General features: G+C 49.8%; 1 protein-coding gene across 4 annotated transcripts; it reads right to left on the reverse strand.

The window, feature by feature from the left end:
* Positions 1–5,358: 5,358 nt before the first annotated feature.
* On the reverse strand, positions 5,359–12,056 carry MYCN (MYCN proto-oncogene, bHLH transcription factor). Of its 4 annotated transcripts, none has more exons than XM_052810225.1 (3): positions 11,689–12,056; positions 8,169–9,022; positions 5,359–6,864 (listed from the first exon to the last, which is right to left on the reverse strand). In XM_052810225.1, exons 2-3 carry the CDS (start codon positions 8,914–8,916, stop codon positions 6,266–6,268), a joined length of 1,347 nt encoding a protein of 448 aa, XP_052666185.1. In that variant the 5' UTR covers positions 8,917–9,022; positions 11,689–12,056; the 3' UTR covers positions 5,359–6,265. The 4 variants fall into 4 exon arrangements, with proteins under 4 accessions (XP_052666185.1, XP_052666186.1, XP_052666187.1 ...); XM_052810226.1 differs by lacking the exon at positions 11,689–12,056 and adding an exon at positions 10,317–10,537; XM_052810227.1 differs by lacking the exon at positions 11,689–12,056 and adding an exon at positions 9,934–10,234.
* Positions 12,057–12,481: the final 425 nt, after the last annotated feature.

Raw genomic sequence — 12,481 nt, forward strand, 5'->3', positions numbered from 1 at the left:
GATCAAGCAACTTGTTGATGGTACCCAGCAGCAATAAAGCAGCCCTTAACATAGTTCGTGTAATCACCCTTTTCACATTGTAATCACTCTTTCCCCATAGTACAGAGCAGTGTTTGTGCCCATTCCAGTAAAAGCCCAATGTAGATGCTCTGGGAAAAGGCTGTGTCTCCTGGTGACTACATAAGGAGAATTAGGAAGCTAAGCAGCTAAGTGCTTGAAATTGTGTAATGCTTGTAGATTAGAAGGTGTAACTAAACAGATGTAGAAAACATGATTCATCCTACCTCTAATATAAAACTACACTATATTTAGCTGATAGACACTGTTCTTTTGGACGACAGGACTCTTGTCATAGTTTTGTAATGATTGATATAACAACTCACAGGAACACAATCTAACCTCAGCTTCAGACAGATATCATAGAAGACAGTTCGTCTCCCTAAATGTATGCAGTATAGAAGATAGAAAGCAGTAAATACTTAAAGCAGGCAAATGAGACTGGGAAATTGGGAGCATAGAATAAGAAAAAAGAAATAATCTTATTTTACCGTTAAACAAAAATGTCTCCACTTACCTAAACAATGTCAGATGGATGAACTATATCATGGCAAATTATATAGCTCACAAATAGTGCAGCTGTAATAGTATATACGGAGCCTAACAATGATTAAGCATACGAAATGTAACTCAACAGTTCAGAGAACAGTAATAAATAGGTCATAATTCAGTTATGAGTCTGATAAATTTTAAGTCTGCTAAGTCTACACACCCACCCATTTCATCATGGAGTTAAAAAATACTTGCCATTAATTGGACTTACTTTGTAGGTACATATTTTGTTTTCATTTCTGCATTATTTATATGCTTCATATTGTAATCATAAATACAGGAAACAAAATACCTTTGTTTGCTTTTTCTTCAAAGGATCAAGTAGACAGTCTTGTTACTTACTCTGTTAAAATACACCCTTTAGCAGGGCTTTATTTAGCAGGGTTCATGAATCAACACATATGGAATCCCTTGTGTGCATGCAGCATGTATGTTAGTCTATACATACAGCATACATACAAGGAATCTTCACAGCTCAGAGATCAAGAATTCATTTTATTTCCTCTGAGTCGACTGTTGATCAAATATATATCTAACTGATCTCACTGAAAGAAGGATCTGGCCCTCTAAGGGGCACAAAGCTGGATGAGAATCGCAGATCTGCAGGCAGGGGAAATTATCATCTCATGCAACCTAACAGCAAAATGCCTGTTTTACTGTGGCCAAGCCTCCTTGCAGGGTCAGCAGAAGGAGACAGGCAGCAAAAACTAGTCTGTGGTGGCAGATTGGAAAAGGTAGCCCAGCAGAAGTGAAAGCTTGTCTGGGCACAGACCAAGGGCTCTGGATTCAGGCAATTGCTGTGGCAAGCTGGTGCTCTGCTTCTCAATGCTCCAGTGCTAGCCAGAAGGGCTGGGGCAAAAACCGCTGGGCTGGCCCTACAATCAGCTTCTCTTCCACGTTTTGCACCATTCTCACCATTCCTGTGAGATTCCTGGAAGTGTTGCCTATCTCCTGTTTCTACTGAAATCCCTGCTTACTTTAAAGGGGTTGTTGTGACACCTCAAATCCCTTTAAGTTTGATGGCTTTGGGCTCCTGAGTGAAGAGACACCACATGTAGTTTAGGTATAAAGGGGAAGAGAAAGAGGAAGGGGAAGGAGAAAAAGGACAGGGGGAATGGAGACAAGGAAAAGAATGGAACCTAGGTATAAATCATGAAGCATTTGCCAAGAGTGTGATAAACAACATGGTACATAAAAAAGTCATTAAATTCATGATCTCGAACTTAAAACTTTAAATAAAATTAAATCTTCTGATTTAAACCAGCCACAAGCCAGGAAATTCAGGCTTAAGAATGGGATCCTTTTAAAGTCATTTTATTCTAGCTTGGTTTATCAGTATACTTACCAGGAGCAAATGTGCCCTCTGCAAATTATACACATCATGAAATCTCAAGCAGTCTTGCCAAGACCTGGTGATAAGTTGCTATAACAGCAGCTTGGGGTTTGAGAAATGCACTTTCCTTCACACTCATGGCACCAGGTGACCTAGTGGTAATGACATCATTAACACATTTCACCTTTTTAAGCTCTCCCGCTGGTGTTTGACTTATACTAGTTTATGGAGGAATCATTTCATTTTGGTGTTTCAAGTCCCTTGTGTTCTTAGTGGTATTTTTAAGGAAATAAACAGAGAAGTGGAAGGAGACCATCCTCTGGGATTTGGGAGGAAACCATCTGATTCCATCAGCAGATTCTGTCTTATATGAAAAAGAACTTGGGAATTTTTATAGCAGAGCAGATAAGATGATTGCAATTAATCTAATTCAGTTTTCCCTTCAGGAATCAGCAATACCTGCTTTTTAATAAGCAGTTATTAGGGACTTGCCACATTTTCTAACAGATTCTCTAGGCAGATATGTTTGCATTTGTTATGCAAATGTAGGCATGTATATTAAAAAAATGAATAGTGTCTCAATTCATTATTTGACTGATTCCTTATGGACTCTTCACTCTAGATACGAAGGCAGAAGGATCTTTTGTTACTGTTGTTCCTATGTCTCTATGTCCTTCTCTATGTACCCTGCTGGGTACTGATTCATCAGAAAATATTACTAAATGAATTGTTTACCTCTACTTTTCAAAAGCTATCTTTCCTAAACCTCTCAATTCTTTTTATCGTGTAAATACAAAAGAATTGAAACCCCCTATCTTCTATTTAACAATTGTAACTTAATAACATCCTACAACTGAGAATTTTGTTTACAAAAACATTGGTACTTGACAAGTTGCTCCCTACAGCAACAGTATGAAAACAAACCTATTAACTCCTGAAAGTTATTTAAAGAGAAAAAAAAGACGAACCCAAAGTAGTGGTAGCACAGCATATAGCAGCAAACAGTACAGTATATGGGGGCATTTCTGAACTGTATGGGGCCTGATTCTATCTCCATTGACATCAGTTGGACGTTTTCACTGAATTCAAAAATATCAGGCCAAGACTCCCACACTGAAAAAGAGGCTTTCAAATGGGATTTGTGTTGAATATCCAAACAAATCTGAGTATTTGACACCTCTATTATACTCTAAATGCTTGGATACCACAACAATACAAGACAGAACTGGGTTGTCTCAGGAAGAGAAAGAAGTAATTGCTGTCTTCAACTATCTAATGGGAGGTTACGCAGAAGGTGGAGCCAGACTCTTCTGGGAGGTTAAACACAAAAAGACAGGAGGCAATGGGCAGGGGTTGCAACAAGGAAAATTCCAAACAGATAGTAGGAAAATGTGCATCAGTCACGGTAGTCAAACAATGAAATGTGTTGTCCGGCAAAGCTGTGGAATCTCCATCCCTGAAGACATTCAAACCTTGGCTGCGTACAACCCTGATCAACCTGTTCTGACCTAGAATTTGGCCCTGCTCTGAGTGGAGGATTTGGACCAGATGTTCTCCCGGAGAAAGGGGAAGGGGAAGGGAATCTCTCTTCAATTTTGCACGTTCAATCCTTAGACAGTACATTCCTAGACTGTAAAGAAACAGTGACACATCATTCTGTGATTTATTTTTGTTCAGAATATGATTTGCATCTACTAGGAAAGTATCAGGCCAGTATACAGCTGTAACTTTTTTTTTAATGTTATACTAAGTCTAACTGTAAACTCATGTTAAGAAGCCCTTGTTGGAAGTCAAGCAGGCACAGGTTAGAAAGACAATACAGTGGATGTTTGAAAAGCTTTCTCCTTCAAGTCACTCATGTGACTTGTACCGTGTGTGAAAACAGTACAACAGCAGTTCAACAAAAAATGCTAATAAAATGGGGTTTGAAAATTGTTTGTTGCAGCTAGTAAAATAAAATGTACCCTGTGATTGTCCACACCAATCGTCTCTGCTTAGGCTTTGTCTTTTTACTGTTTTTTCACTGTACTGGGAAAGTAGAAGCAGCATGGTCAAGTCCACATCAAGGGAATGAAAACAACGATTCTATTTATGGAATGACTGTGGTCCTCAAGTCTGAATTTAGAAGATATTAAGTCTATTCAGGCCAATTCTTCACATGGCATAAACTTGTGTAGGCCTAGCTGAATCTAAATGGTGTTACACCAATTCGTGCCTGCTGAGGATCTGGATTTACTGCACTGTAAGATTACTAAGTACAATTCCCAATGTTCTTGCTACAGAAGCTGGCTGGGGCCCAAGAATGCACAGGTTACGGGTACACCACCCAGCCACTGTACAGCATGGGACATATGGCACATCCATTACTGTGGCAATTTTGTTCCCATACTGCTTTTAATCTCTGTTACTTCATGGCAAATATGAAATGTTCTGTACCTCAATCACCAAGCAAGTTACTTCCTTCGTGGCTGAAGTAGAGGCAGAAGTCCTAGACTAGCTCCTTGCAAGTTGATCCTTAAGCTACTTGCTGGCCACTTGGTCATTAATCCACACCTTATTTTTCAGGCTCAGTCTGGGGAAAGAGAAGATCAGAAATACCTGCACAGACTGGAAAATAAAACAACTCCTTGGTCTCAAGCTTACCAAAATGACCAAATACATTTCACAGACTTAAATGTCTTGTTCCCATCACACCAAATGCCATCACACCTCTTGAGACAACCACCTGCCAAGTTTAATTGTTCAGACTACATGCCATTTGATGCACACTTCATAGCTCTCCGTACCTCAGAACTGTATCTTCCCTGGGATTTTTAATTTTACTAACTTAGCACAAGTAGTAACAAACAGGATCTTCAGCTACAAACAAGAACATTAATTCTCCTATGCAATGATGGACTGCTTTAAGGAGAAGCCTTTTGTAATGCAACTAAGAACAGCAGTCAAACAAGATCTTTGATTGCTACGAATACTGCATTTTTTGTGCTGTAGCAAAGTGTACCTCCATCATTTACTTCTCCACCTGCCTACCACACTGAGGCCAGTCCCTTAGCAGAAGGATGCTAGCTGTGTTTCTGATCCCTCACAATTCTCTGCATACAGTGGATATTCCAGAAGTCTTCACAGGACACAGGAGTCTTTCCATTAACTGTGGTATGTTCAGTCCCCTGGGATGATCCTGACATCTCAAGAGACATCTCAAGTATGAAAGAATAGGAAAATTGTTCTTGCTACAATTACTTTTTAACCAGAAAGGGAACTGTCCTGCCTGGCTGACTTTTCATAGAGCGTCACCTATAGTTTGAGAGTTTAAGTGCCCAGGATATGGGACCATGCTTTTGTATTTCATGAACATTGTGAAGTTAGAGATTTTATTTAAAAGAACTTAATTTAAAAGAAAAATAGTAAATGGCACATCATGTAATTGCTATTTATTTTCATAAACATGAGGTATTTCAAAGTGCTATAAGACGCAGCACTAAATGTACATCGTTGGAAGAAATTAAACACAGAACTTTGCAGTTACCCAGTTCTATGCACCAAACATTAACAAATACATTAACTGGAAGAAACAGGCTAGGAAAAGGCATATATAGTAAATTTCTTTACAAAAGTTTCTTAGTTCAAAAAAGTGATAAAGTAATATCTACTCAAAACTTTCACAACTCATTTTCATACGAAAATATAAGTATCAAATTTAGTTATGTATCAGCATCATACTAAAGTATACAGGCAATGTAAGAATTAGTACAGTACATAACAGAGATTAACAATATATTTGTATACAAAAACATGCTCCTCAAACATTGAGGTATTACAGTACTTAGGTATGAACTTCCAGTCTAATACTGGTAGCAAAAGCCACCTCTCATAACCCAAGACATGTACAAAAGGCAAGTGTGTAGATGGTATTTACAGAAAATTCCCACAGGGGTACAAATGCCAACCCCTAAAGTAACATCTGTTAGAACATAAGCACCATAAAACTTAGGAATGAACGTTTTAAAACTCAACTAGATGTCATCAGCAGCTCCAAATGCTCACAACAATTTAAAAAAAAAAAAATCCCCACCATCTACAGTTCTTAAGAAGAAAAACAAAGGCAGTCCATTGTTGTTTGGTAGTCTTGCAATAAACTCCTTGCAAGAACATCCATTTGCTCCGTACCCGGATAATATAGTTTGTTGATTACTTCAGGGACTGGATTGAAAGTAAAACCAACATTCTTAACGTCAAAAACACAATTTTTTTTAAAGAATCAAAAATGTGCAAAGTGGCAATGACTGTCCTGGTCAGCCAAAACAAAAGAAAACAAAACAAAGTTTAGCAAGTCCGCTTGTATTCTATTTTCTTTAGCAATTGTTGTTGTCTGGCTTGCAATTTTTCCTTTTCTAGCAATAACTTCTGCTCCTCTGCCTGAAGGGAATGAACATATTCAGTGGCTTTTTTCAAGATCACAACTTTTGCAGCCTTCTCATTTTTAACCAGTTCTGGAACATGGTCCCTTAGCGTTAGGAAACTTGACCGTAGATCATTACGCCGTTGACGCTCCAGGATATTATGGTTACGTCGACGTTCACTATCCTCTGAATCAGAGTTTCGAGGACTTGAACTCTTAGGCTTTGGTTGGATCGTGGGTTTTACTGGACGGGGCACCTCGGTTTTTAACTTTTTCTGCGGTGGAGCATCTTCGCTCTCCATGTATGGAGAAGGAGCGGCATAATTATGCTGCTGGTGAATTGGTGCGCAACGCTTTAAAATCAGTTCATTCTGCTGTGTCCTGACCGATGGAAAAGTGGTATTTTTAGGACGCACTGTAATAGTAAGGGTGGTAACAGCCTTGTTGGAGGAGGAGCGTCTTTTCTCCACAGTCACAACATCTATTTCTTCTTCTTCATCCTCTTCCTCCTCATCCTCGTCATCTTTTGGTAACAGAAAATGGAAAATAAAATAGACGTTATTCTCACAGAAAATACTCCGAACAAGTGTCAACCCAGATGTGCTTATTGACAAAATATCTACAGTAAAAGCCGCAATGAAATAACTGATGGCAAAAACAGGGTGTGCCCACCATCTGTAGCCAGATATAGATCTGGAAAACTGTGTAATACACATGAAATGACTGAAGAACAGTGATTTCTGAAAGTTTAATAAGTTTAATGAGTTGGTTTTTTTTTAAAACACTTGTAATTTTCAATCAAAGTGGGGCTACCACCCACATAATGGCAGGGGCAGGAAAGAGTTTTTAGAAGGAATGTATGTATTTTGAATGGAATCCTAGAGCTGCCGTACAAAAGGCATGCACAGTGTCACAACACAGCCCTTGCTCGGTAGAAAAGCAGCCGGAAAACGAAACAATCGCTGGGTTTGTTCTAAGGCAGAAGGTGAAGCTGCTCCAGCCGGGGACCCTTTAAGCCGGCGCTTGGTGCACTGCCAAGAAGACAGCTGTTGGAAGTGCTTCCTCACCCAAAGCTGTCAAACCAGACATTAAAGGGACAGCGGGCTTTGAAACCCGGGACGGATCACCGAGTTTATGGCGACGGTCATATGGACCAGCTCATCTACACAGGCCAAACCCCGTTTCAGCCCAAGCGGACTTCTCCGCGGGCACGAACCGGAGCTGTTTCTGGGCATTTTCGGCTCTGTCAGTGCAAGCGCTGCTCTGAGGGCTCACTAGCCCGCTCCAGCCTTCCCAAATCCCGCCTAAGAGCGCACACGGCCGTCCCCCCCGAAGCCCGTCCCCAGGGTGGCAGTGGCAGCCCGCTCTGCCCAGCAGCCCCCCCCCCCGCCCCGCCCCACCACGGCCGCTGGGATGGGACCCCCCAGCCACAAGGGGCAGGAGGAGGGAAGGCAGCCCCGGGGGGCCCCCGGCCCACGCAGCCCCAGGGGCCGGGCCTGCTGCCCGGCGAGGCTCCAGCCCCGCCGCTCCCCCGGGCCTAGCTGCTGCCGGGACAGGAGGCCGGGAGCCGGCCGCCCCCGGGTCCGCTGCCCCCGTGGGGCCCCTCCCGCGGGGGCCCCGCCGCCGCCGCCGCGCCTGCTGCCGCCTGCCGGCCGCCCCGCGCCCCGCCCCGCCCCGCCCGGCCCCGCCCGGCGATGCCGCCGACGGGGACCGAATCGGGGCGCAGCCGCCCCCGCCCGGCCCGCGGAGCCACCGGCGCCCGGGGGCAGCGCCGCCACCCCCCCCCGCGCCCCGGGGACGGGGCGGCCGCGCACGGCGAGCGCTTACCCGAGTCGCTGAGGGTGTCGTCCCCGGAGCTGCTGCTGGCCCGGCTGTCCCCGGCGGGGCGCGGCGGGCGGCCGCCCCGCAGAGCCCCGCCGCCCGCCGCCCCGGCGCGGCCCGCCGCCGCCGCCGCCGCCGCCGCCGCCTCCCGCTTGTTGACGGGGAAGGGGAAGACCACGGCCGGGTCCACGCACTCGGGCACAGCGCCGCCCAGCTCCGCGCGGCCGCTGCAGGCGGCGGCGGGGCTGCCCGCGGCGGCGGCGGTCCCCGGGGGCGGCGGCGGGGCGGCGGCGGCGGGCGGCTTGACCTGCAGCTTCTCGCTGACCGCCCGCTCCAGCTTCTCGCGGGCGGAGAAGCCGCTCCACATGCAGTCCTGGATGATGATGGAGTTGAGGTTGTTGGTCACGCCGAGGCCCGTCTCGAAGAAGTCCCCGCCGTCCGAGCCGCCCCACAGGTCGGCCTCGGGGGGCAGCAGGAGCAGCTCCGACGCCCAGTCCAGGGGGTCGGCGGGGCGGCAGCCCCCCAAGGCCGCCCCTCCCCACGGCACCGGGGCCCCCCCCGGGGGGTGCTCCTGGAGCCCGGCCCGGCTGGGAGACAGGGGAGGGGTGGGCAGCAACTCAAACTTTTTCCAGATGTCCTCCCCGGGGGGAGCGGAGTCCGGCCCGCACAAATAAAAATCATCTTCGTCCGGGTAGAAACAGGGCTGCAAAGAGTCGAACTCGAGGTCTGGGTTTTTACTGACCATTCCTGGCATTACGGGTCTCTTCTCGCTGATCCCTGGGTCGGGCGATGGTTTTAGAAACAGGTTTTATGGGTAGTTCCACCAAGAGGAAGAAGAGAGGTTCTCCCAAGACCTGAAACTAAACCAAAAATAATAAAAAAAAAACAACCACAATTAAAACACGAAGAAACAAACAAGACACGAACGTGACTGTGACTCCCTTCCTCTTAACCGAAAGAAGAAAAAAAAATAATCCCATCATCAACAGCAAGAAAGAGGGAGCCTTTCGCAAGTTGAGAAGAAAATGCATCTCACACACCTTTCCTCCCGACTCAAGATATTCAAAGAAAAGCGATCAGGTAGTGCTCCCACACGCAAAGCTTTCCGCCTTCCCCGGCGCTCCGTGAGGACACAAAACCAGCCGGCACGGTGCAGCAAGGATGCAAAGCACCTCAGTGCTTTTGCACATAGCACTCGCCTGCTCTCCCCAAACTGCTTCAAACGCTCAAAACAGCAGAGTAACTGTAGACAGATGCAAGGCTTTGATACCGTAATCTCTCCAGAAAGCCCTCTTAATATGCCAGCAAAAGTAGAGGAAGTTTACTCCTTTTGTCATCCGCGGAGCAGTGCAAAGGGGAGAGAAGGATGCAAAAAAGGGGGCGGAGGGGCTCTTTGCAACTTCGCAAATCGCCAGTTCATTCACTCAAAGCGAGCCAGAGAAATCCGCACAAAACACACAAGGGGGGGGGGGGAGGAGGAGGAGGAGGAGGAGGGGAAATCCAGCAGCAACAGAAATTATCAACCTTATGTAATAATCTCACGCACAAAAATGCATTAAAACCACCCCGGCGCCACCAACAAAGCCTCCTGATTTGCCAAGAAGGTGAGGGAAGTTCTTCTCCCCCTTTTTCCAGTTTAAGACAAGAGCAACGGAGAGGTTGCAAGGACAACAACTTTGCGCATTTTGCCACTTCACGCGATCAAACCTCCTGCAAACACACCAGCTTTCCAGCCCTCTCACCTCCGGAAAATGCACGCTGCTGCCCTTACCTCGGCCGGACCCCCCACTCACTAGCCACGACCAGTCAACCACAGCCCCATTCCTCCTCCGAGACCTCAGTTGCATCAGACATTAAAAAAAAAAAAAAAAAAAGACTTTAAGTTCAAAAAGGACATTCAGCGTCTCCCTTCAGCTCGTTTAAGGTAACGCAAAGGGAAATCGTTCTGCTGGGTTCACAACAGCTGACGCTGAAACGGAGACCGAAAGGGGGAAAAAAATCCATTAAAAGCCTTATGATGAAATGCAAAGAAACGAGCCCGGCTCAGCTGCTCTCCCCCTGCCCCGCCCCCTGATCACTTCCAGTATTGTACATTTTTCTACTCGTGAAATACATTAAACCGTTTAAAATGCAAAGCAGTAAAGAGGCACCTACAAAACACAGGCGATCTCAGTGCGACAGCTCCAAACCAAAACAAAAATATCCTCCACGATTTTCTTCTGCTCAATGAAAAACCCATTCACGCACTGCAATGCCCTTGCGCTTCCTTTCCCTTCCCATCCTCCCTAGTTTAGCAACTCAAATGCGATGTGGAATTGTATTTATTTGATTGGGTTTTTGTCCTGCAGCCCAGACCCTGCAGCTTCCTCTTCTTACCTCCTTGATGATGGTGGTGGGTGTTGCAAGGGGGAGGAGTGGCGGGGGGGGGGAAGGGGAAAGAAAAAAAAGGGGGGAAAAAAAAAGGCAGATGATCTTGTATGTTGCACTTTACTGAGCGCCAGCCCGCCCGGCCCCCGCGGCTGGCCCAAGCCTCCGCATTCACCCTTTGCTTGCAGACAGATGACTGTCACTGGCTGGCTTTGAAGCTGCTGGATATTATTAACCCCCCAAAAAGGCATTAAAAAAAAAAGCAACGGGGCAAAAAAAAAAAAAAAAAAAAAAGCTGACACACCCGGGGAGGGCAGCATTAAAAAAAAAAAAAAAAAAAGAGAAAAGCGAGAGCAGCCTAACCCCACCTCCCTGATTTCCATACAAGCAGGGAGGTGCCTGGCATTTGGCGCCAAAAGCCCCATTCGCTCTTTATTCTCTGCCAGCAGAATGAGGTCCCGCTCCCGGAGCAACAGCGCCAGGGGCGGACCGGGGAGGGCGCCCGGCGGCCGCGGGGGGCCGGGGCCGGCCTCGGGGGCTGCCCGCCGCGGCCGCCGGCCCTTTGTGTCGCCCCCTCCCCGCGCCACCCCGGCCCCCGAGCTCGGGGGGAACGTCGCCTCCGGGCCGCCGCTCAGCAGAGCGGTGACCCCCCCCGCCCCGCTCCCGCCCCCCACCCGCGGCCGCGATCTCCCGCGGAAACACCCGGGGCAAAAAAAAAAAAAAAACAAAAAACCAGAGGATAAAGGAAGTGGCTGGACGAGTGAGTCGCTTCGACTCTGGGCTTTTTAAATAATTAGGAATAATCATCCTGCAGTGACCGCCTCCCCGCAGGCGAGCGGGGCTTGCACGCCGGCGCCGCGCCGGGCTGCCCCGGCCGGGCTGGCGGGGCGGGCCCGCGGGCGGGCCGCCGGCCAGGCCCGCGCCCCCCCGTGCGCGCACACCTCTCCGCCGCGGCCCGGCCCGGCCCGGCCCGGCACTGCGCGGCACTGCGCGGCGCGGCGCGGCCCGGCCCGGCGGAACTGGACATCGCCACTCGGCGGGCGCCGCCGCGGCCCGCCGTTCCGCTGCCGACGGCGACACCTTGCGGAGGGCCGGCAGGAGCGGCGGCGCGGCGCTCGCCCGGCGCCTCCACGCATATCCCCAGCGGCGGGGCACCCACCGCTCTCTCGCCTCCTCTCCCCGCGGGCGCGGGGGCCGCGGCGGGGCCGGCGGCGGGACGGGACGCGACGCGACGCGGCAGGACGGGAGCGCGGCGCTCTCCTCGGCGGTGCGCGGCCGGCGGCGGGTGCGCTCCCCGGCCCGCTCCCGATCCGGCCGCCGCTCGGGGCGGCGCCTCCTCGCTCATAGGCTGCAGGTTGAGGCGGGGACTTGGGCGTCGCTCGCAGGAAGGCTGGTGGCGGCGGGCGGCCGCTTTGTGTGCGGCGGCGGGGGCCGCCTCCCCGGCCCGCCTCGGCCGGCGGTGGGGGCGAGCCCGGGGTCTTCAAAGCCGGCGGCTCCGGGAGGCATGGCGGGGCGTCGATGAAGGCGGCCGAGGAGGGGGCGGCTTCTCCTGAGAGGGGGGCAGTGAGCCCTGGGGGAGGCAGGGTTGGTCCGAGCGCGCCTTCGCCTCGTCCCCGCCGGGGAGCGCGGGGGGCCGGCTGGGCCGGAGGTCCTGCCTCTCGCCCTGGTGAGCCCCCCTCGCCTCCACGTCGCGCTTCAGCGGCCAAAACTCGGAGGCTGCACCAACCCCTCGGTGTCCTGAGGCGGCCTTGAGAGCTGGCGGGCGTGCCCGGTGTGGTCCTGAAGCCGGCGGGCGTCCGGGGCAGCAGCAAGGCCGGCTGGGCCCCCCCGGGCCGCGGCACGGGTCTGCCGGCGGTGGCGTGATGGCGGCGGCCGGCCGGCCCTGTGCTGCCCGCGGAGGCCAGGCCGGTTGGGTTGGCTGGCCAAGGGCGACGGCTGCTTTGAAATGGCCG

The sequence above is a fragment of the Harpia harpyja genome, chromosome 15, assembly GCF_026419915.1.
Source record: "Harpia harpyja isolate bHarHar1 chromosome 15, bHarHar1 primary haplotype, whole genome shotgun sequence".
NCBI classification, from domain to species: domain Eukaryota; kingdom Metazoa; phylum Chordata; class Aves; order Accipitriformes; family Accipitridae; genus Harpia; species Harpia harpyja.